This window comes from Tauraco erythrolophus, chromosome 7 (assembly GCF_009769465.1).
Source record: "Tauraco erythrolophus isolate bTauEry1 chromosome 7, bTauEry1.pri, whole genome shotgun sequence".
NCBI lineage: Eukaryota > Metazoa > Chordata > Aves > Musophagiformes > Musophagidae > Tauraco > Tauraco erythrolophus.
In genome coordinates, this window is record NC_141471.1 from 41,413,916 (window position 1) to 41,437,207 (window position 23,292).

The 23,292-nt window shown below is 36.3% G+C and overlaps 1 protein-coding gene across 1 annotated transcript; it reads right to left on the reverse strand.

Annotated features, from left to right (window-relative positions):
* Positions 1 to 1,269: 1,269 nt before the first annotated feature.
* On the reverse strand, positions 1,270 to 23,224 carry EFHB (EF-hand domain family member B). Its single transcript, XM_086615154.1, is given in 15 exon segments — positions 1,270 to 1,413; positions 4,229 to 4,410; positions 5,059 to 5,262; positions 5,628 to 5,838; positions 6,625 to 6,773; positions 8,178 to 8,245; positions 10,188 to 10,271; positions 10,647 to 10,680; positions 10,683 to 10,775; positions 13,153 to 13,263; positions 13,891 to 14,001; positions 14,004 to 14,067; positions 15,761 to 15,848; positions 20,779 to 20,897; positions 22,973 to 23,224. Coding segments are annotated over 15 exon segments (1,914 nt in total).
* Positions 23,225 to 23,292: the final 68 nt, after the last annotated feature.

The following is a 23,292-nucleotide window of genomic DNA, read 5'->3' on the forward strand; positions in this document are numbered from 1 at the left end:
CTCAGAAAACATGCTGCAGGATCAAAAAAACTTCAGAGAAAAGTAACATGCCGAAAGAACACTTTGGAATAATTTCTATACAGGCAATAGCTTGACAACCAGTCCCTGGCCAGGATTTAGGAGGGGTGTGAAATGTATGTTTAGATCACAGTGGGCAAAGATTTTTCTTTTCAATTCATTTGAAAAAGTTCAGAAGTAATTATTCTCACTGCCAATACCCTAAAATCTCCATTCGTTTTATACTAAGCTCAGTACTGTATGTGAAGAGTGAGCATTCCAATTCACAGTTGCAGATTTTAGTATTACTTGCTTTTCATTGTTTATTCTTATTGGACTGCATATATATTCATTGAGATTTCCATCAAGATCCTTAAGTGCTTTTCATTCATGAAGATCCTTCTTCCCAAGAAATTGCATTGGTCACAGGTGAACAGTTAGTTCTCTGAAAACCCTCTAAACTTTTCTGACTACCTACCCTGTGTTTTTACATAATGTGCACATACACCTTTAAATATCTTTTTTTTTTCCTTGTTTGTGAAAGCTGAATACTACTACCTAATAGCTGTAGGATTGCATAAAGAATATGAGCCCTCTGCCACACAGCTGGGCATTTATTTTTGCACTTCTTAATCCATTGTTTCCTCCAGTCTATTTCATAACACTTCAGATCTCACACCCATGACTATGTATTTTCCTTACTATCTTACTGTAAAGCACTTTCTCATACAAATTTTTAAACCTGCCAAATAACTTATCACAACCAGATCTCTGTTAGCTACCACTTTGTTGACAAGAAATCACAGACCATTAGAAGCAAGGCAAGATGCCATTCTATGATAATAGTCTTTAAGAGGTCTTGCATATCTGAAACATTTATCTTAAGTACTTTCAAAGTGTCCTTCTGCTTATAAGAGAAAAAAAATAAATTCAAAAATGCAAAATGCGTTCATGCTCTAAGTATTATTATTTAGACTTAGATACACTGTAAAAAAAGATAAAATAAGGAATATAAGATAAATATTTGCATGCTATTTACAAACATGCTGTATCCTCTTTTATTCCTATGGCGATCAGTTCCTACTAACTGCAAGGATAGCAGTGAGATTCATACATATGCGGTGAACACACTATTCAGAAAGACAACAGTGAATTTCAGCTCTGTAAACACACATTATTGCAAATGTCTATTGTATTCAGCATCAGAATTATAGCTGATGTCAATTTAAATAAATGCAATGTCCAAAGACTAGAATTACTGTTTTTTGTGTGTCATCCATGTATCTTATCCAGTACATTCCTGCTGCTTTCTACACAAAACTCTTTTTTCTGAAGTTTCATGCAGGCTTGCTTTCATATTTCTTCAAATCTGTCATCTGAAACATTCACACCAAAGTTGCGGAAAATTCGTGCAATCTACAAAATAATAAATTCATGTAATTCTGATCAGCATTTCCTTTAGAGTCTGGCTTTTACACATATTAGCAATTGCTATTTGTCAAAGAATGTTTTTTCACTCTTAAATAAAAACTACAGACTGTATCCTGCATCCTTAACCAAAGAATTTCCTATTTAAGTAAATCTGAATCTTATTGGGATGAAAGCTGTGGTGTACAAAATTGTCTTTAGTTAATAATGTTGACACAATTTCAACATTGGAAAAATTACACGCAGAAGATTCAGGGAAAAGTAAATGTTTTTTAAAAGCTGTAAGTCAAGTCCTATTTATCCATTGTATTTTTACTGTTTAGAGTTATCAACATAAACCAGATTATATTAGTGTCTGCGTTTCGCAGCAAGAATACTATATGTAAGATCTTCAGTTGGTACAGATAAATGGGTGAAGTGACTAAAATGAAATGGTTCACATCAACTTTGGGTCTTGCTACAGTTTTAAACCAAAGAATTCAGCAGAATTTTTTTTTCTATGTTTTTTCACTTGGATGCTTCCTGCTGCATGCCTTGTTACATTGACCTGTTGACTCATTACAGGAAGGTGGCTTTAGAAGAATATTGGCATGACTTGTGCTTTTGTTAGTATTAGCAAACGTTTGGCTGCTATAATTTTAATGTGCGTGTGTGTGTTACATATATGCCCTGGAGATTTTATGCATGCTTTGATAAAGTAAGACCTTTAATACTGTCAAATCAACCTTATTTATCATGTTTCTCTAAAAAACCCTGTCTTTTCTATAAATATAGGCCTGATCCACAGTACAGCAAATCTGCAGCTTTATTTTAGCCAATAAATCTATGACAGTTTATTCTAGCTGAAATCACAGGAGGAAAACACAGACTAAATTTTGTTTCTTTAGGCACAGGTGTTGTTTCAGTTAAATCAGTAATATTGCTCATGAGGAAAACAAACCAGATTTGCTCTAATGTGAAATTTAAAAGTTAAACTAGAAGCAATATTCTATTACAGGTTATCACTGCAGGGACCATAAAGGACTGCATGCTCTCCTAACTCGGCTTCACCGTATTAAAATACAACTCTTTCCTGGCTCATCAACAGCCATAAAATAACCAGTGACTAAACCACAAACTATTAAGTGTACAGATAGGGTTAAACTGACCCATACCTATTATCAGCATGATAACATTGAATACAGATTACACACTATTACTCAATTACATAACTTCTATTCTCTTCAACAGACTCGGATGAATTCCAGTGAAGAAAACAGCAGCCCCTGGAACTATTTTGCTATTTTGTAACATGAAGAGTCACCTCATGAAACTGTTTGATGGGCAGAATTTGCATTCATTTCTACAAGCCTATACAAAAGCTGGTAGTACTAAATGACTCTGGGCTTTCATATAATAATTTTGTTAGCTATTACATGTTTGAAAATGTTAATGCTTCATATCACAATAAATCAAAGATCATCACTAAAATATTGGAACAGTTCGCTTCATGAGTATAGGGTGGTTCTGTATTGAACTCTGAAATTCAGAGGTGGTTCTGTACTGAACTCTGTACAGCCTGTATAGTCTACAATGAAGTATGACATCTCAGGCCACATTATATATATGTACATAACATTCTGACAAACCGTTTTATGGAAAAGTCTAGAACATGACACCACACCTTTTACATCTAATTACACTAATTAGCAACATTGTTTTCTGTAAAATATATACTCAGTTTCAGATCTACTTTTAAATGCGACTGAGTATTTAATATAATGACTCGTAGAGAGGGAGAGGTTGTAAAGGGTTTTTTTTTTAATTTTAGATTGGAATGTCACATTTACAATTGTCTCACAAACTGTATTTCAGGTAATGAAGTTATCTCTTCATATTTTTTCATTAGAAAAATGCAAACAAATGTAGAAGCAAAAGAGTGAACAATACTAAAGAAGCAAAGTTGTTTTAGTATTTATGTGATAGCAGCCCCCAGAGACACCAGAAAGAAAAAACTTAGAGTCCTCAAGTAAGTCCCTACAGTCTCATGTCCTATCTTTCTCTTCAATATGAGATGGCACAGCATGAGTGTGTGACTCTCTATACCCTCTATCACTGCACAAGTCCTTTGTAGATGCAAGCCTACGACCGTGACTCGGCAGAGCACTTAAAAGGCATATTCAAGCAGTTTGCTGAATTTGCCATTAGCAAAACCTGCAAGTTTGTTTGAGGAGACATACTTTGGGTAAAATTTTCCACTGAACATCCTTCTGTGATAGAAATTAGTGTTACACACCTGCAAAAATCTTTTGTGGCTTTTTAAGATACCTACTCATAGAATCATAGAATAACTTAGGTTGGAAGAGGTCTCTGGAGATCATCCATCCAACCACATAATCAAAGCAGGGCAAACTTTACCATTAAATTATGTTGCCTGGGACCTTGCTCAGAAATTTGAACACGTGCAAGGATGGAAATTTCACAACCACTTTGTTCTTCTCACATTGCAGATCTTAAGCCCTAAATTAATTACCAACCCTCATTTGACACATCATTTAAGCATGTGAGTAGCAACAACCTGACATACTTCCTTATATTACTTACTGAAGTTGGTTCTCAATAAAATTAATGTCTACAACCTTTACGAATAATTTTGAATATGAAGAGTAAATATTTTTTTAGATAGTTGAATGGATGTAAAGAAAGATGGTAATGTTGCCACAATAAGTTCTATAACCTGTTTATTTGATAATACGACTTTCCACTTCCACATGACTAGAAGTACATTTACCTTGGAAAACCATTCTGAAGAAATGCACTATACCTTTGCCTTTGGTTTTGTTTTTAAAAAGTCTCTTTTTACCACTCCCTCTTCACTGAAGACAGAGGGGAACGATAATGCATAAGCATTGGCCTCATCGCCATAATTAGTTCTGTCACTGATGCGGCAAATTTGAGAAGCAGGAATATCTGAACGATTAATCGAAACACCACACACAGGATAACCTGTGGAAATCAATCAACAGGTAGCATGGAAAGATAGTCAGGAAGAATAAAACATTTTGTGTGAAATAAGAACACATTTTGTGTGAAATGAGAACAAATTTGATACTTCATCTCACATAGGTTCAATAAGAATGGATATAATTTTATTCATAGAATCATAGAATGGTTAGGGTTGGAAGGGACCTTCAAGATCATCTAGTTCCAACCTCCCTGCCATGGGCAGGGACACCGTCCACTAGATTAGGTTGCTCAAAGCCTCATCCAACCTGGCCTTCCTCATCTATTTTTTTCATATTTTTAGAATTCCTAGCTTCAGCTACATCATGAAGCTTGACAACAGGAAATCTTGCAGTAATATTCTAGTACTTATCCAGTACTTGTAACTAAAAACATTTTTCGGTGATTCCAAGAAGACATTGTTCTCCTAAAATTACTAGCATAATTTCTCAAAGACATCGAGATTAACTTCCACATTTTGAACGTATTAACCATGCCAAACATCCAAACCACAATCCTAAACAAATTTAGTTTAGATAAATTAATTCACTATTATACATTAGTAGAGCTAGTAGCAACACTTTTTAAACTTGTTCCTGATTTTGTCTTAAATAATGCTCAGAAGTGAGAAACACAGTTCACTGTACTTACAGGCTGTTGGGAGACCACCGACTACAGCATTATACTGAGAATAAATTGTCTGATAATTTCCAAATACATGATCTGTTCATCTTGTAAGTGTTTTGGGTGTCTTTTCTGAGCTTCCTGGTTCTTTTAACACAAGATCTCCCTGCTTCAGCAGTGGCTCATCGTTTGTCTATGTGTCTTCAGGCAGAACAGGAGCATCTATTTTTTCTGCTATAAAAAAATGTTACAGTAAAGCCAGGATTTATTACCAACACATTATAAACTAAGAAGCAAAAACATTGTTTGAATCCCTGAAAAACTATAAAGTAGATAGCATAATATAATTAATCACATATCTGACAATGAGATTTTTCACTTTCTCCTGATTTATGGGACATTCTCAACACGCAACACAGAATACCAGGGTTCTGAAATACATTTGTATCTGAGGCTCTGCTGGGGACAGGCATGGACTAAATGCACTCCTTAAATCCTACTCTCCTAAAGGAGCACCTAGTGTACATCAGCAGTGTTTTTTCAGTAGTTATTGTAAGAACAAGATCATTTCCACAATTTCCCAGTATTAAGTCATATATCTTTTGTACTTATTTTTTCTTCAAACTCTTTAATAGCCATTTTGTCTTTCCAATTCAGAAAGTTTGCCAACTTCAGATAATTAATCAGACCATCTTTGTCCAAATCATAACAGTCAAACAAAGAATCCAGGAGCTCATACTCCAGATTCATATTAAGGTGAAAACAGGACTTGCACAGGACATCCTTGTCTATCATTTCATCACCACTCTATTATAAATAAAATAAATCAGTTATAACAGCCATTATAAAACGGCTCCACCAAAAGGAACACATACACTCATATGTTTATATATACAGATAGGGAGACATATATATAGTGACGAGCACACTATTCTGGAGGTATAACATTGCTAAGTACAGAAAGAAATCCTGAGTAACATAGAAATTAAAAATCTGACTATAAAAGTATCAATAAGTAATTTTCAACAAGGAATACAGTGTTTTGAGATTAAGAGAAAGTCAGTGTGACAGGGTATTGTGACAAGATAACAATCTAATCATAAATGTTGGGGCAAAGCTAAGATTTCTTTCGAAAGCGAGGCATCAATCATTCTGTATACATCACAATTAATGTCATATATGAAATGTCAATTATATTTTTTTTTTCCTAGAGAGAAAAGAAAAGATATGAAATTCTGGTGCTTGGCGATTCAGTCAAAAAGTGTAGCTTGGAAGAAAATATGAACATAATCCCTTCAACTGTATGTCTTTTTAGAAGAATCATCAAATTTTGAGAAGCAAAAAACACTGATTATTACTGCTCACAAGTCCCTTGCTTGCTGTTAACTTGGATATTCCAAATACTGTTGTGTTTAATTCCATAGCATATCACAGTATATTAAACCTAGAAATAACTATGAAGTTACCTTGTCTTTATAGTTTTCATCTATATTTGCCTTGTTATGCTTGTGTTTCTTCATGTCTGTATCTCCATTGCACAGGAGTGCTAATGTTACACACTCCTTTACATTTACATTTTTTAAAAGCACTAACCTTATCATAATGCCTGAATGCCTCTAGTAACACGTCAAAACTCTCATAGTTAGCTTTCTTCACACTTTGCTGAGCTGCAGTCAAGACAGCTCTCTCTCTGTCTCTACCAGAGAGGAACTCACATGGAACACAACAGTGAAGATCGCCAACTCTTATAATAATAAACACTTGCTCAATTAGTTGCGCATATACAGTAATCGGACATTTCAAAAAATGGCTTACAGTCTGAAGGAAAAGGAGAATTCAATTCAGTTTCGAGATGCTGAGTTTCAGTACTGCTGAACATCTGATACAGCCATTTCATTAAAAGATCAAATGGTCCATATGATGATTTCTCTACTCATATGCAGTTAATATCAAAAATTTTGGAACATCTTAATACAGCTTCAAAAATCTATCCATTGCTTCCAAAAGCTTCTGACAGCTATGAGTTACCTGATGCCCAGATAGTCAAGAGCAAAAGAACATATATTAATAATCTGTCACTCCCAGTCTGACATATTTCAGGATACTTAAAAGAACCAATGGAGAAGTCAATGTAATATTTCAGATAAGTATATACCATTGATTTCTAGAAAGACTATGTACTATTTTGAGTTACACTTCCCACTTTCTACATATCATAACCTTATCAATATTTTTTGGCACACTGAGCTACAGTTTTCATCCAATTTCATCTAGTTGAGACACCAAGGTCACCTTCTAGGACGCAAGAAGTTCATTCACAGTCCAATAACAAATAGCAGTAGCAGTAGCTATTGTAGGGGGTCACCTAACCCCCTTCTAAAAGCAACACACATGCATTATTTTCTACTTGTTAATAATGAATATATTTATTCAGTTCCTTCTGCTGTTCCTTATAGGACAAGCATACCTACACTTTTTAAATATTTATTACCCTACATAGTAAAGAATGGATAAAAGCTTATGCAGAATTCGAACAAATCCTCTCTGGTCCTGACTAATTAACTTTGAGTCACTTACATTTTTTGCTGCCTAACCATTCATTGTATTCTTTAGTGATTAAAAATAATATTAAAACACCATAAATCCCAACACTTACTGAGTTGACTAGTTTTAAAAATTTTGTCATAATGACAACAAACTTTTCATTTTCATTCTGTTTTCTGTCTCTCTGCTACCTTCAAAAATCTATTGCTTGTTATTTTAACTCTTTTTATAGAAGTGCTGGAAAAATCATGAGAGGAAACACACATAATTGATTTAAATAGCCATTTTAACTTTGTCACCTAGATGTCAATACAAGTTTTCTGCCATTTCTCATTTTGTTTACATTCAGATATAAAGGCTTAAAAAAAAAATTAAAAACCATGAACATCCTCAAACTAAAGTTTATTTCTGACATTCCTTTTTTTTTTCCACTAGCAATTTCAATTCTTCTCGAATTTTCGCTTCAAAAATTTAGTGTCACTATAAAATTTTTGTACCTTGCCTCTAATCTTTTAGGAAAACCATGTACTACACAACCAACAGTACTTACTTCAGCGTAGTTTCATCAACAAGATAAGATTTTATTCTGCCCCTGACGTTACCATATTCATCTGGACGGAGTAACATTCCAAAAGTACAGCCTGAGGGAACATTGATAGTTTCTGCTATACTGTCAATAAGCACATTTCTTTGTTAATTGTCAAATACTTTATTAATAGCCAGAATAAATCCCATGTTATTACTTAAAGAAATGTGATGATCTGTTATACAATTAGGAATGATACACAGTTCATATGAATTTTTTTTTATCAGTACGTTGCTTCAAAGTTGCCATTCCAGAAAAGCATCCCTTTATCAACCTGTTTAGAACATTTTCTGTTTGTAATATAACACAACCAAACATAAACCTTAACTTTTTGAATATTTGAAGGAAAAAAACTCATTAAAAGGAAAAATATTCTATGCTAAATTTTTTTTTTTTTTTTGAAGACAGTGACAGAGATGTTCAAAACCCGCCTGGACGTGTTCTTGTGTGATCTGATCTAGGTGGTCCTGTTCTGGCATGGGGATTGGACTAGATGATCCTTATGATCCTTTGAGGTCCCTTCCAATCCCTAACACAAGAAAAAAAAAAGTGTGAGAAAAGTCCTTATAACATACTAGTCAAATAATAGGAATGTTTAGGACAAATCACATCTCCAACTGAAATAATGTCTCCAAATATACTACTTTCAGCTAAAGTGGAAAAATTGAATCACATCTCACATGTTTTTTCACATGCAATTGTGTGTCGACTGAAATCAGCAACCAAGCCAATATCCACCTTGAAAACTTGATCCAGTTTTACTTACCAGAAAATTAAGATACTATTGGTGACACTAGGGAATTCCTTGCTTCTTTCTTTATTTGAAAAAGACGTAATGTTCATTTTAATTATGTTTCATAATTAAAACTGTTACATGAATCAGAAATCTCCATCAAAATTGAAAAGAGAATCAGTGCTTTGTTCTAAAATACAAAACAAACACACAAAAAAACCCACACAGATATAGAAGCACTGTAATCTAAAAACTACTATGTGTATTTTCCTTTTATCATTTTCATATTACACACAGGACATGGATGGTGTAAAATTCACTGAATAAAATTAAGTTAGCTTGTATCTGTCTTGTAGTGTCAGCGCTGGGTTTGAGCTTGCACTGGAACTCATATTCTCTGACTGATCAGACTGCCTCATGTTGCTCACACTCCAGGTCTACTTCACAGTAAGCCAGGACACAGTGAAGGGGAAACAGGTTCACATTTGTGTTCACTCCCTACAGGTACTATGGGCATAGCTCTCCACAGTCACTTAGGTCTGTGATCTTGAGCTTAAAACTAAATTTTGCTACCAAAGTCAATAGCGTTGTTTGTGAGTCTTTAGATACAACTTTGCAGAAATCTACAGCATCTGCAAAGACAGTCTTTGTATACATTCAGGAACCCCAGATTTGTAGCACAGCTGGATCCTGACCACACTGCACATTAGGAATACTGTAGTTCTTCGTAAGTATTGTTTTGTAAAATCAAAAAGCTGTTCCAGATCACCTGAGGTTTATGAAGTGCTATAATTCAACTAAGATTGATACATGCTGCTAGATAGTAACACAACTTATTACCTTGTTCTTTTCCAAGGAAGTACTACAGTGAGAATACAGGTGATGTAACAAAGATGACCAAAGATAGTGTCAGAGTTAAGTAAAATGGTAAAATCCCCAAACAATAGGTGAGATATTTCAGTTCTTTCAAATCTCAGCTGCAAAAGACAGGGAAAAAAAAAAAAATAGTTACAGTGTGCTTGCAATTTGCTTGGAGCAAATCTGATCAATTCAGATACAGACTATTTAAACAATAAGACTTAACTTCACCACATGGACACAATGCAGCCCTCAGTAGTAACTTGTGTACTTATCAGCCTGATTGGGCAAGTAGAAAGTCCCTCTCTGTAACTGAGTGCTGCAGTGGAAGCATTGAGTACACAGTTACAATTCTTACCCAAGACAGAAAAAGATACTGGAGTCTCATTAAACGTGGCTGAATTTTGTTCTGGGAAGGTATCTTTGCTTACTTACTGATCAAGGACTTTTCCAAGCTGAGGTTGAAATTTTTCCTTGAAATCATCACTTCATTTTAATATGATTTTTCCTGATCTCTTCCTACAAATTATGCAAATAACTCTCACACATATTTGTTTAACAATATTCAACAATTTTTCAATAATATTAAAAAATATTATTATACATTAGAAGGAAACATCAACTCCTCTGCAAGAAAAACATGAATTTAGTAACTGAAAAATCTTGCTGTTTTAAATCAGAGATGTCTTTATGTAATGCTAAAGACACGCCAAGTGCTGTTATACTACGGCAGAACTGATTTGGATCAAATATTCTGAAAATTACTCATTGCATTTTCTGTTCAGTTCAATATAGCTAAGGATTGCATTGCAACATGTAAAATTATCTTCAAATATGAAGACTCTTCTTGAGAACTCACAGCACCAATTAACTAGTTAACTCATTGCAACTTACCATTGCAGATCATAGAGACAATTTAAGGATTGGATACACTTTGTCCATCTTTAAAGTGAGGGGTTTCTATTCCATAAAAAAAAGCCTTGCTGAAGTTTGGCAAGCCATACTTCTCATTTATAGCTTCCCCTGTGGACAAAATAAGCATTTCAACCTGTATAGAACACCTCAGGAAGAAAAATGTACTAAGAATCTTCATTCTTAAGACAAAATAATGAAGAAACAAAAGTAAATAACTAACAATTCTGTTCAATTAAAGATAACTAATCTGCATTCTCCATGTTTATTAAGTAGTTAGGAATAATCTGTCAAAAGTGAAGACAAAAGGCAAAATAAAAAGCAAAAACTGCTTCAGTAGTAAAATAGTTGTATGTCCTTTTATGTCTGACTAAAGACAAGCCCAACAGAATTAATGAAAAAATATCAGGTAGCCTAGGTAGTGAGGGTCATGCAAACAAATCACTTTATAATGCCTGTACCTGAGCAGAGATGTATACCGTTTAATTTATTATTTGTTTAAAAAAAATGCTAAAAGGAAAAAAAAAAAGTTTTGAGGTGCTGCACTTTCAGATATACTCTTGCTGTTGATTCAATAGAAATTTTGCCACTGACTTCACTGTCGACAAAATATTACCCTTTTAGGTCATGAATCTGTTAAGCCAGTCTTGCCTGTAAAATGAAGTTTCATGTACAAAAATATCACATAAGTCCTCTGTGTAAGCGAGCTGCAAGTACATGTTTCTTGTCACAGAAAAAAATGCCTTTCTTTTTCTTCCTGCTCTTTTCAATCACCTTTTGAAAAGAATGGTAATAAGAACTTTCAAAAAATATTATTCACTGTATGCTTTCTAGCAAGGGCTTCCTCTGGCTGTATGGCAGCATGGAATTTTATGTTATTGTTCAAAACTGGGGCACACAGTTGACTCTTTTTGTTGCTGTCTGTCTGGTTTTGGCTTGGCTTCTCCATGATCTTGTGGACAGAAGTTACAAAGGAGATAGAAACAGATAATGAATAATTCCACTAGAACACCTAACATTAAAGTGAGGAGAAGGGGAAACAAAATTACAAGTTCATACCAATTTATACCAATAGTATAAATTTTTACCAATAGCACATGTAGTAGAATTTCTTAATGAGAGAACACAGTACTGTAATTTTACTTCTGCATAACTGCCACCATGTAAAATTTGCATTATTACAACTGAAATATCTGTATTGCAGTTTCTTACGTGTTTGGCCTACAGCTACAAAACTGTTGGTACTAGCACAATGGTAACTTTATTACAATACTAATCTTACAGAGCAGAAATATAAGTCTCAGCCTGCGGAAATGATGGAACTGGGAAAAATAGAAGTGTCAGCAAAAGTAATACATCTATTGCATTTCAGGGTGCTGTTTCATAGAATCATGATTTGGGTTGGAAGGGACCTTCAAGATCATCTAGTTTCAACTCCCTGCTGTGGGCAGGGACACCTTCCACTAGATCAGGTTGCTCAAAGACCCATCCAATCTGGCCGCGAACGCTTCCAGGGATGGGACATTCACAATTTCTCTGGGCAACTTGTTCCCGTGCTTCATCACCCTCAGAGTGAAGAATTTCTTCCTTAGATCTGGTCTAAATCTCCCCTCTTTCAGTTTAAAGCCACAGCCCCTTGTCCTATCACTACATGCTCTTGTAAAAAGCCCCTCTCCAGCTTTCTTGTAGACTCCCTTTAGGTACTGAAAGGCTGCTATAAAGTCTCTCCAGAGCCTTCTCTTCTATTCGTCAGTGTTCCTGTGCAAACCTATGATATAAAGGGTAACTACCCTGAGCAGATCACTTCACACAAGTACAGTGCCCAGCAGCTGAAGCAGTGGAGGCACAGCCCACTAGAAGGGCAGAGAGAGAAGCTGTGGGATAGACTCACAGACAGGATGCTGTAGACTAAGGAACTTGCATTCCAGAGAGTCAGTCAGCAGCCTGAAATTCCTTGTTACCAGAGCCTCATGCTGAGCTCCCTATCACAAAGTATAGCTGCCCTGAAACTCTGTTTGGATCCTGATAAAAGAGAGAAACCAGAGGCAAAAGTACTGGAATAGGTTGGGCTCTCAGTCTGTGCCTTTAAGCCTGAGATTGCTCTCAATGGCATAAACAATGCCAAACTCAATAAGCAACCAGGACATATATCTATGGGCTTCTAGTTTCCTGGAAATATTTTGCTTTTCAAATCGCACCCAGCAGAAATCAGGCTTCCAAATCCATTACATTCTTATACTGTCTAATACACCCACCACAAAGTCATCTACAGTTCTAAAAACAGGTCAAGATCTCAGTTGCATGCAAGCATTTTTTTCACATCATTACTTTAAAAAATAAGTTATATTATATTAATACAGTAGTAAAAAAATAATAGTTTATATCTCAAAAAATAGCATACAATATGTGTTGAAGACACAAAGATGAACAAGTACCTTTATTTATATTAGAACTTTTTATGTGGTTCCCTATCAGCCTTTGAACTTACCCACATAACAATCATTATGTGACAAAATGTACGGATCATGTCCTTCTTTGGATTCTTTATCCACTTCCTCAAAACTTTTTGGTGGATTTATAAGCTCTCCAGCTAAGACATCTGGAAAGTAAGAAATAAATACATAGTTGGGGGAGGTAAGGGGGATGGGCATTTTGTTTGATTGTTTCTTAATTTTAGGTAATATCTTGTTAGAGGAGATGCTAATACCATGGAATAATGATACCACATTTCTAGTCAATCTACAGGAAACTAACAGCATAATGACATAAGACTAGGGAAAAAAAAATATCACAGAAGCTGAGATGAACATAACTCTTGCAAAAGAGCTACATGGTCAACATATATATGTGATTTGCTCCAATCTATGGAGGAAAAATCCACAGGTCAAAGGTAGTATCTTTTATTAGACCTATTAGAATACCCGGGAAAAGGAAGCTAAGTTGTCAGCTACCTAAACGGTTCTCCAAGGAAATCTACAAATGCAGAACTGGAACAGAGCCAAAAGCCCAACTAGCTACCCAATGTTCTTGGTTGCTTGTTTGCTCATTGTAACTGAAAGATACTAGTACATTTTTATGACTCAAAAAGTTTTTTATGTCTCAAAAACTGCTATAATAATAACTTTTATATTAAGCCGGAACTGTTGGAAGCATAGAATATGTGCTAGATAAATTACAGATTATCTTGTATTTAGAAGAAATAAGTTTTAACACTAAATTTTCCTACCTTGGATGACTTTTTTTCCAAATGTAGTATTAATTATATGGAAGCCCTTAGGTAAGATAGAAGATTGATCATGTGATCTGTCCAAGGATGCTTGATGATTGCTGAAGTAGATTCTTTTTTGTCTTGTATGTTTTGTTGAAAATTGGGTTTAGGAAGTGGATTTCTCAGTGAAGCTGCCTAAAGACATCACAAACAACACAAGAGGCAGGAACACCAGCAAATTTTAATTATTTACACATCAGTACGGCTACCCCCTGACACACACAAACAAAAGTTTGATCATAAGTGTTCTAATGAGATCTTACATGCTTACACTGACATAATTTTATCTACCAAGTTGCAAAACAAAACTGCAATTTGAGAGAAGATCACTAATAATCACTACCATGTTGAATCTCCAGCTAAATAAAATACATACTGTGAGACAGAACTTTTTATCTTTATGCAAGTTTTTCCACTTGGTAATTTATAAAATTTCAGACTGCAGCCTTTCTGTTCTTAGTCTATATTAGAAACTAGAGTCAAATTGTAATATGACCAAAACTTCAGTGTGAAAATGATAATAGTTATGTCATCTTTGGAATGAAGTCTCCTGGTGCTTATGACTAAAACCACCTATTGTCTAGCAGTTAAGAAATTACTTCAGCAGGGTTTTCAAAGCTTAGCACTAGGTTGGATAAAATTTTTTCCCACTGTACACACTGGGCTTGGGTCAATAGAAGTTACCCATAAAATTAAGTCAACTTCAAGACAAAAAAAAAAAAAGTTTAAAAAACATCAAAACAGGGTATTTTCATCTTCTCAAATCATTTGATTTTTCAGGTTACTCATCAAAGTAATGGGGACTCTAAAGAGAGTTTATTATCGCTCTTGTTGAATGTTATATAAAGAAATACTAAAAAAAGTAGTAGCAAATACAATAGATCCAAAACGAAGCTTAGAGAACTCACTAAGATTCCAATCCTTCCTCCAGTTAATACTTAATTAATAATGCAAAGTGAAGCAGTCTTCAACAGACAGCACAGGCTAAACAAATCAATCCATTCAATGTAAAACTTGTGAGGATGGACACCAGGAACCTGTGGGTTTTTTTTTAATTTTGTATATGCCTAATAAATGCCCTATTCAACATCCTCTAATAACAGGACTTACATGTTTCAACCTGAAGACTTATTTTTGAGACCTGAACCTCAACTTCTTCATTTGTAAAATTGAAAACTATTCATTTACAAGTTGATGAAATGCATCATAAAAGCAAACTTTACTAACACAACTGTTATTTTTAGAGATTTGAACAATAATTATGTGATAAAATCACCAATGACCTGTTGAGTTGTTTGATTACAGAATACAAAAAAAAATTCTGAAGTAAAGAATACACACAAAATAGTGTGATGTACCCAAAACATCACTTTTTAATTCACAAAATCAGTTTCAACCCAAAGGTAAGAAAGAATACATAATTACACTGAACCTTCTCAGGACCTTCTCAGATAGCAGTTCTCTTGCTAAGCGTTCTATAGGTTTTACCTCTGTAATCAGCAAAGAAAGCAGCCAAACTTGTGGGTAGAAGACTGTTTATTAACTGAAATGTTGAAATGAAATTAATAATTCAGCAGTCATTGCAAAAGTTAAGTCACTGATAAGATAAAAATCGCTGAACTTCAAGCGTTCTCCTATTTCAATCATGCTAATTAAATCCTACGAATTAACCTCAGAATTCAGATAACCCACAACGCGGTGAAACGCTGCAGTGTAAATCACTCAGCTATGCACCTTTATCCCTGACTATGAAGAAATCAGCTGCTCTTACCAAGGGCATTCTTATGCGGTCCACTCTTAAACAAAAGCGTATGAGTCACGTTCTTACACTAAGTGAAGAACATGGCTCTATGCCATGTGTCAAGTGAGCTGCAATGTCAGGATCATCTCTTCTGCTGTAAAATATTCTTTCAACACTAGGAGCCAAATTTGTTTTATTTCAAAACTTGAACACTAGTTGGAGTAATAGGCTACATAAAGACAAAGCAAAAACAACTTTACACCAAATAGTCACAAAATATTAATGAAAAGAAAATGTACTGCAGCCATTCCAGCGTGATTCCACAGAGGTAAAAGCAAAATATGAGGACATCTTAGGGCTGAAACATGCGCATACACTCCTGCAGATGATGATATTCTAAACAAAAGGTCAATGTAGCCCAACCTAAATTTTATCAAACCAGCAACAGAAGTAACAAGAGAGTTGCTAAGTTTTAACTGTCTGCTTCAGTCTTTAAGATGGCTGGCTAACAGCTTCTTCACGCATACTGCATGAAAAGTAGGTGTTACATTTATCAACTTTAGAAACTTTTAACCTGATTCAGAACAACTCTGCCATCAATGAAGCAATTTCAGAAATTATTTTAACCACAGTTTTGTGTTTTTTTAATTACTCATTTAAAGGGAGAGCTGCTATTTAAGGGATCTGTTTGTATCTCAGTACCCTCTGACTCTTCATGGATGTGTGGAAGAGCCAGTGCAAGGCACAATTCTGAGGGGCATCCTTGATAAAGAAGAAGGGACCTCCATCAGAAGCAATAATAATTCCTAATAACAATCACTACAACTGTATTACCAGATAAAAACCATCTAAGATAATGCTATTTAGTCCCATCTAAGCAGGCATGGTGAATTTTGTTAATCATGCAGAGTGAAAAAGAACTGCCAGAAGTGTTTTACAGTCCTGCCAGCTATTATCTATGATTCCGTGTGACAAAAATTAACATAAAAAAAACAACCAACAGTAGTTTCTAAAGAGAAGGGATGTAGAAAAAATGACCAAGGTTTCACTGTTTTTCTTTTTTTTTTTTTTTTTTTTTTAGGGCTTGTCTCAAAGCACAATCACTAATGGGAAACCATTACAAAAGTTTCACAAGGAGTGCCTGAAAAACCAACTCACCTCAGGTAAAACCTCAGTGAGACAACTCAGTCGTATCACCAGTGGGAAGCAACTTTCCAGCCTAAACAATACAATCAAAAAAAAAAGGCATAACCGAACCCACTGTACTAATAAGTACAACTAGCCAAATTGGGATCTGACACCTTGCATGACATTTTGTCTAATTGTCCCCATTTTGATAAAAGCGGGAAAAAAAGGAGTCATGCATATTTTAGAGGAGAGAGGGGACACCACAGCACAGCGTGCCTGCCTGCCCCACACGCTGCCCTCTTCCCTCAGCCCACGGTGAGACCCTGGCCCCAAAAGGTGCATTCCCTGGAGAAAGCCAGGAAACAAATTGCACTCAGGCTATTTTGTAACCATCATGATATAAGGAATCAATTAAGGTACAACTGCAGATGTAGGTTTCTTAGGCCAATTATTTGAAGTCCTTGAAAATCCGCCAGCTTTCAGACAGGTGGGTTGAGTCACCTTTGGGTTGAAAGATCTTACATCGTCAAAAGTCTGATCAAACTTTAAAACTTTATTAATTGTTCTAATAAAAAAATACAGCCCCTTTTGAAAATGCTGTCACATGTATAAACACATTAATAAAATATTTATACTGAGACTGCTCCTCTAGAGAAAACTGCAGCTCCCATCTACACAGCTGCACAGAGGCAGGTGAGAGAGAAGCCTGTCAGCACTACCCATATATCAGGACATGTGAATGCTCTTACTGTTCGTCTTAAATGAGTCAATATATTCTATATCTAAACCCCTGTGTTTGCCTTTTAGAAACAGATGTGGATTATATCAGAAAAGCAGCATGGGCAAGACAGGGTGAACAAGCTTCACCGCTGTTTAAAAGCCCCTCAGGCCTTACAAAGACTTCTACTCTCAGGTGACACTTAGTAAACTCTCCTCTTCTTCCCAGCAAAATATCTAAATTTCATCACATCCTGTTCCATTCTCTATAGTCCAATGATGGTGAAACCAATTTAGATAAACACACAGACCTTAATCATAATTAATTAACAAACATTACCAGCTGTTGCCATTTTATTCTCGGTTCAAACATTTGTTTCATAAGGATTTAAAATGAAGGAAGCTAAATTAAAACTGAATTCTCAGGACCCTTTCCTACAAATGGAAGGTGAGAGGTTTGGGCAGTGATTGCTCTCTGATGGCCGGGCCACCAGGCGGTAGGGATGCCTGGCTGCCTGCTCGACAATGGTACATGTCAGTACTGCGATCAGCTAGCTTGTCACACGCATAAACACAGCTTAATCTTCTCCAGGTGACCCATGTTATCTTCAGCTCTCATCTAGCTGCGGCAGTTGCTGGTGCCCTTTCCAAAAGTAGGTGTGTTTTTCTGCTGTAGGCATGGCCGTACAACACTGCTGATACAGAACATCTCTGACCACCTGGGAACCAAAGAAACTCTTATAAACTCTTAATATGTTCAGTTCATTTATATTTCAGTCATATTTGTTGTTACTTAAAAGTTTAGAGTGCTCCTGCCAAATAAAGCAGTAATTATTGGTAGTTTAATAAATAAAATAAAATGATCAGTTATCTCTTGCCTTGTGATCTTTTCATGTCAGGTGCAATTTCTATCTAGTAAAGGCTAAACTGTCATTTGAACAAAACTGCAGGTGTTAGAAATCAGGGATGGATTTGATCTGACTGATAGGAGTAACTGTGTAAGGATAATGCTGTCAGAAGAGGGAACTATTTATACAAAGGAAGAACAACGCATATATCACCAAAATTATATGGTAATAGTAAGGTGCAGGAAACTAGGACTTGAATTTTTATTCTTGTGTTTGTTGTACTTCTAGCTGGCTATCCACCTGTGCTTAGGGTAATACCATTTTTGTACATTCTGTTTATTTATTTTATTTTACATTGTTTTTTTTTCCCCAGTAGGTGGCCACACTTGCTAATTGAAAGAATCCACTCAGCCCTGACGGAGTGGGTTGCGTCAAAGGCAAAAAATAGGACCTGGAAGTGTAAAAAGAATGCCTACTGCAGAAACAAGCAGAGCAGAAAGTCCTCGGCTGCCTCTGTTTGCCCCCCCCCCCTTTTTTTTTTTCAGCAGAGATGCAGGTATCTATGAATTGATTTGAAACCTACTAACAATATACATGCTTCTCTTAGCTATCTTTCACCTATGTCTTGGAAGCAGACCCAAACCCTGCTCTTAGAAATGCTCTCATTTGCTAGCCTCTTTGTAGGAAAGAGAGATGCCTCAGTGGCTGCTTTCCACAGGAGATGCACTCAGGTGCCAGGGAAAGCAGGAAAACATTATCTGCAGCAGCTGCTTCTATTATAAACTACTATAGCAGGGTGGATACTGTAGAAAACTGGCTAGTAAAAAGGTGAGAAGAATATATCTCTTTCACCTATATAAAAAATACCCTACTATTAAGCTGTAAAAACTGCATCCCTACTTTCACCTTCTATCAGAAAAAAAAAAAAAATTCTTAAAAATGGGAACCTTGAAATCACAGAAATGAAACTGAAATTGTAGTGGATGAATTTGGGAAGTTGTTGCCTTCGTATGCATTGGACTAAAAGTAGATAGGATTCAGTCCAGTAAAAGCCAGGCTAAATGCAGTCTCATCCTATTATGGGTGGATACACAATATGAGAAATGGTAGTAAAAACTAGAGTTTCTTACCTCTATTTTCTAGGCATTTTCTTAAGACCACAGTGCAGTTACAAAACATGAACTCAAAGTTCCGTGTAGATGTATCCAAGGAAGGAGCTGCCCCTTCTCCCTGTAAGTTTGCTCACTTTAGGAATCAGCATCATACTCATTCTTTCTTAGATCAAAAGTTAGCTAGTGTGCAGGAAGAGTATTTGAAGGGTAGGAAGGATCTGTAAATTTTAAAGATAAGATGATGAATTAACAACAAAAAAAATAAAGGGTAGGAAGGATCTGTAAATTTTAAAGATAAGATGATGAATTAACAACAAAAAAAATAATCTCCTATGTTAAAAAATCCAATCTCTAGAGAAATCTGTTTTGGAAAAATATCCCCTTCTACAGCAGTACTATTTAATAACGGGGCTTGTCATTTGAAAGTTACCACTTGTAAGTTACTTGTAAGTACTATTTGAAAGTTACTTGTTGACATTCAGTTCTCAGAATATAGTGCCTTTTTCTGTCTTGTTCAAACTAAAACTGAGGAATGGAAACTGCCTAAACCCTGCATTTTACTTTCTTTATGAAGCACAAAGATCCCATGTTCTGCAGCACAGTTCTCATTCTGACTATGGTGCTGGCATAGATGGCAGTAAAAGCACTAAGTTTTTTAATTCCTTAAAGTCTTTGAAGACCAGAGAACTCTCATGTAAAATACTGAAAATTTTGGGAAACTCTTGAAAGATGTTAGCCACGCTCATGCACTTTGCTGGTTGCTTTCATGTTTTTTATTCAACTCATTTACAAATAGAAAATTACTGCTATTTGCTGCACCCATTCTATATGCTATGATATGGCCAAAACAATGGATGTACAGAGAAAACATACACAAGCAGAGACAGAAGAAAGACAGAAAAAAAGGATATTATAGCAGATGGACACATGGAAAAAAAAAATCGAGCAAGTGAAACCAAAAAGAAAATTCAAATGGAATAAAGAGATTTTGCATGTCATCTAAAGTCAACTTCCATTTATTGTTATAAGTATTAATAAAATCTGCAGAGAAATGCTGAAATAGACAGAAATGCATCTGGTGAAATCATGACCCACTAACACAAATTTTTTTGTTAACATCATCCAACACAGTTTCACTTTTGCTATTTGACATATGACCCAAGATGACATAAAATACAAAAACATGATCACTGGCAGGGCTGTTCAGGTGATTTCAGAGCTTTTCTTACAGAGCTACTTGTCCAGACTTCCAGAAGAAGAAACTCTTCTTCACCACCAACATTCACAGACCTGTCATGACCAAAATAGAGTAACTGGAACTCGGTCATTTGATGACTGCCGCATGTTCTCCTTCCTCTGTTTCACACATTCACAGCGAACCTTCGCTGTTTGCTGACCCCGGGTGTCAGCTTCAGCCAGCTATGAACAATTTGGGAGTTTCACAAAGCAAAAGAGGCAGACCATAGCTCTGTGTTGCTCTCAAGGAGCTAGTTAGCTAGTAGGAACCTCACTCATGTAACACACGCTTTCCAGCAGCACACCAGTATCACAGCTCTGCTCTTGTAGGATCCAAGCCTCAGAGTGCATCCATCACATAATCCAAAACATGGATTGCCTATATACTTAACACACTAAAAGCATGTGAGATTTGCATTCATGCTAGCAGCTTCAGCAAAATGGCCTACGTATCTTAAGTCTGCTCAATAGATTCCGAAGAGAAAAAAAAGACTCTCATGAGAAAATTATACTTAATTGCTTTCACTCCCTTTTTATTTGTGCAATTATATCAAATGAATATTATTCCTGCATCAAAAATTCCATTCAGTCTTGAATTTCAGATACATTTGCTAATCTGAAAGATTATTCTAGATGTAGAAAGTATTTATTTATTTATTTGTATTAGAAGTATAGACTATCTCATCCCTTCATACGGAATGTATGCATTATGTATGCATAATGCTGCATTATGTTTTCTATTTTCTCTCATTCTTCCTATGTAAACTGAGTGTACAGTTTCACGTTTTTTCACTTTTTTAAAGTAATATATTGGCCTTACAAAAAGCATTTATGTAAGTGATTAACTTTACTTAGTAGAATGGTCAAATTACTCTGAGACCAATCAGCTAAAATGGAAAAGTACATGGAAAAGAAGAATTAAAAATGAAAAGAAAAAGAATAGTCTGGTTTTATTCCATTCACTTCATTAATTTTTAAAATATTGATATGTCCAGGGAAGGGAAGGGAAGGCCAAAAAAAAGGAAAACACAAAGGCAGACAGATATGAGATTTGCTGATTTACCTACAAGGCCATCACGTTTAATAGTTTACAAGTACTGAGGTATTTCTAAAGCAGCAGTAAAGAGTGGAGATGATTAAAAAAAAAGGCTGTGACATGACTGATTATACCCTTCTTTCTGTTCTCAGCATACTTTTGAAGTAGCAGCAACAGGAGAAGATAAATCTTCACTGGCAAGAGGACTGACTGGACAACTAACATGGAAATCATGTATTTTATGAATAGAGTGTAACAGAGCCTTAGCTCTAGTATAACACTGGCCATAGGCTTTCCCTAACTTAATTTTCGCTTCAATTAAATTCATGTGGTTGAACTAAAGCATATTTTGAGAAGACAGCAACATCAAATCTTGATTCAGTATTTCCAGTGATGGAGTAGCTAAACAACCTTCATTAAATTGTACCAAAACTAAATGTCTTGCCGGTTTGGCTTTTCATTTCCTTCAAATGCCAACTATTAGACCTTGTTAAAACTGCTAGACTGAAGAAACACTTACCATTACTGTTTTCTTTCCTATACAGCCCACTTATAGTCTGCGACCAAGTGATCTTTACCCTTCTCTCTTACAAGGTCAGCAGGTCTTCGCTTCTTCCACCGCGACACAAGTTTTCCAGTCTTTTAACCATTCTTAAAGGCCATCCCTCAATTATCCTCAAATTTTTCAGTGTGCTTCCTCCGTTATAGACATAAAAAATGCACACGGATTACAACAGCTTCACAAAATACACCAGTATTGCAGAAAATCAACGATGTATGTCCATCAATCTCTAAAGCAACGTGTGTTATTTAATATTTACATGTATTAAGTCAGATGGTTTGTACCCACCTAGCAAGCCATCAAGACTTGTGTGCTAGCTCTCAAGTCTTAGCACTCCCCCAATAACGAGCGTATCTCTACGGCTTTATCTGTGCTTGTTCAGTTCTTAAAAAGTTAGGTGAATTCCCAATTGTAATTCACATTTTGCTGTGCGGTTCCTTCTTCCAACTCATTTGACTACTAGCTTTGGAAACCAGTTCTTTTGAAGGATTAAACCAGGGCTCTTCTGTCCGTGCGACGCTCAGTTCCCACGCCAGGCCAGGCACCTCGGCGGCCCCTCAGGCTGCACTGCACCCGCAGCCCCTAGGGAACAGGCAGGCAAGGTGCTCGGTCGGCCGCTCCCAGAGACTCTCCTCTGCGCCGAGGAGACGCAGGAGGTACGGATGAAGTCACCACGCCGCTGACAGGCCACCTCGGCAGCGACTGGTCGCTCCTCGGGACTCGCCCGGCTGCAGAAGGCGGCCGGTGAAGCGGGGCGCGGGGGGACGGCGACAGCCCCTCCCTCAGGCCTCGGGCGGCACCGCGGGTCCCCCGCCTCGCGCCTCCCCCAGCGGCCTCCGCGCGGGCCGGCAAGCGGCGGTCGCTGCAAGAGCGAGGGGTATGGAAAAGGCGCCGGCCGCCCCGAGCTGCCATGGTAACGGCCGGGCAGAGGGCGGGGGGAACAGGGGAGAAAGAGGGAACAAAGGAGAAAGAGGAAAAAG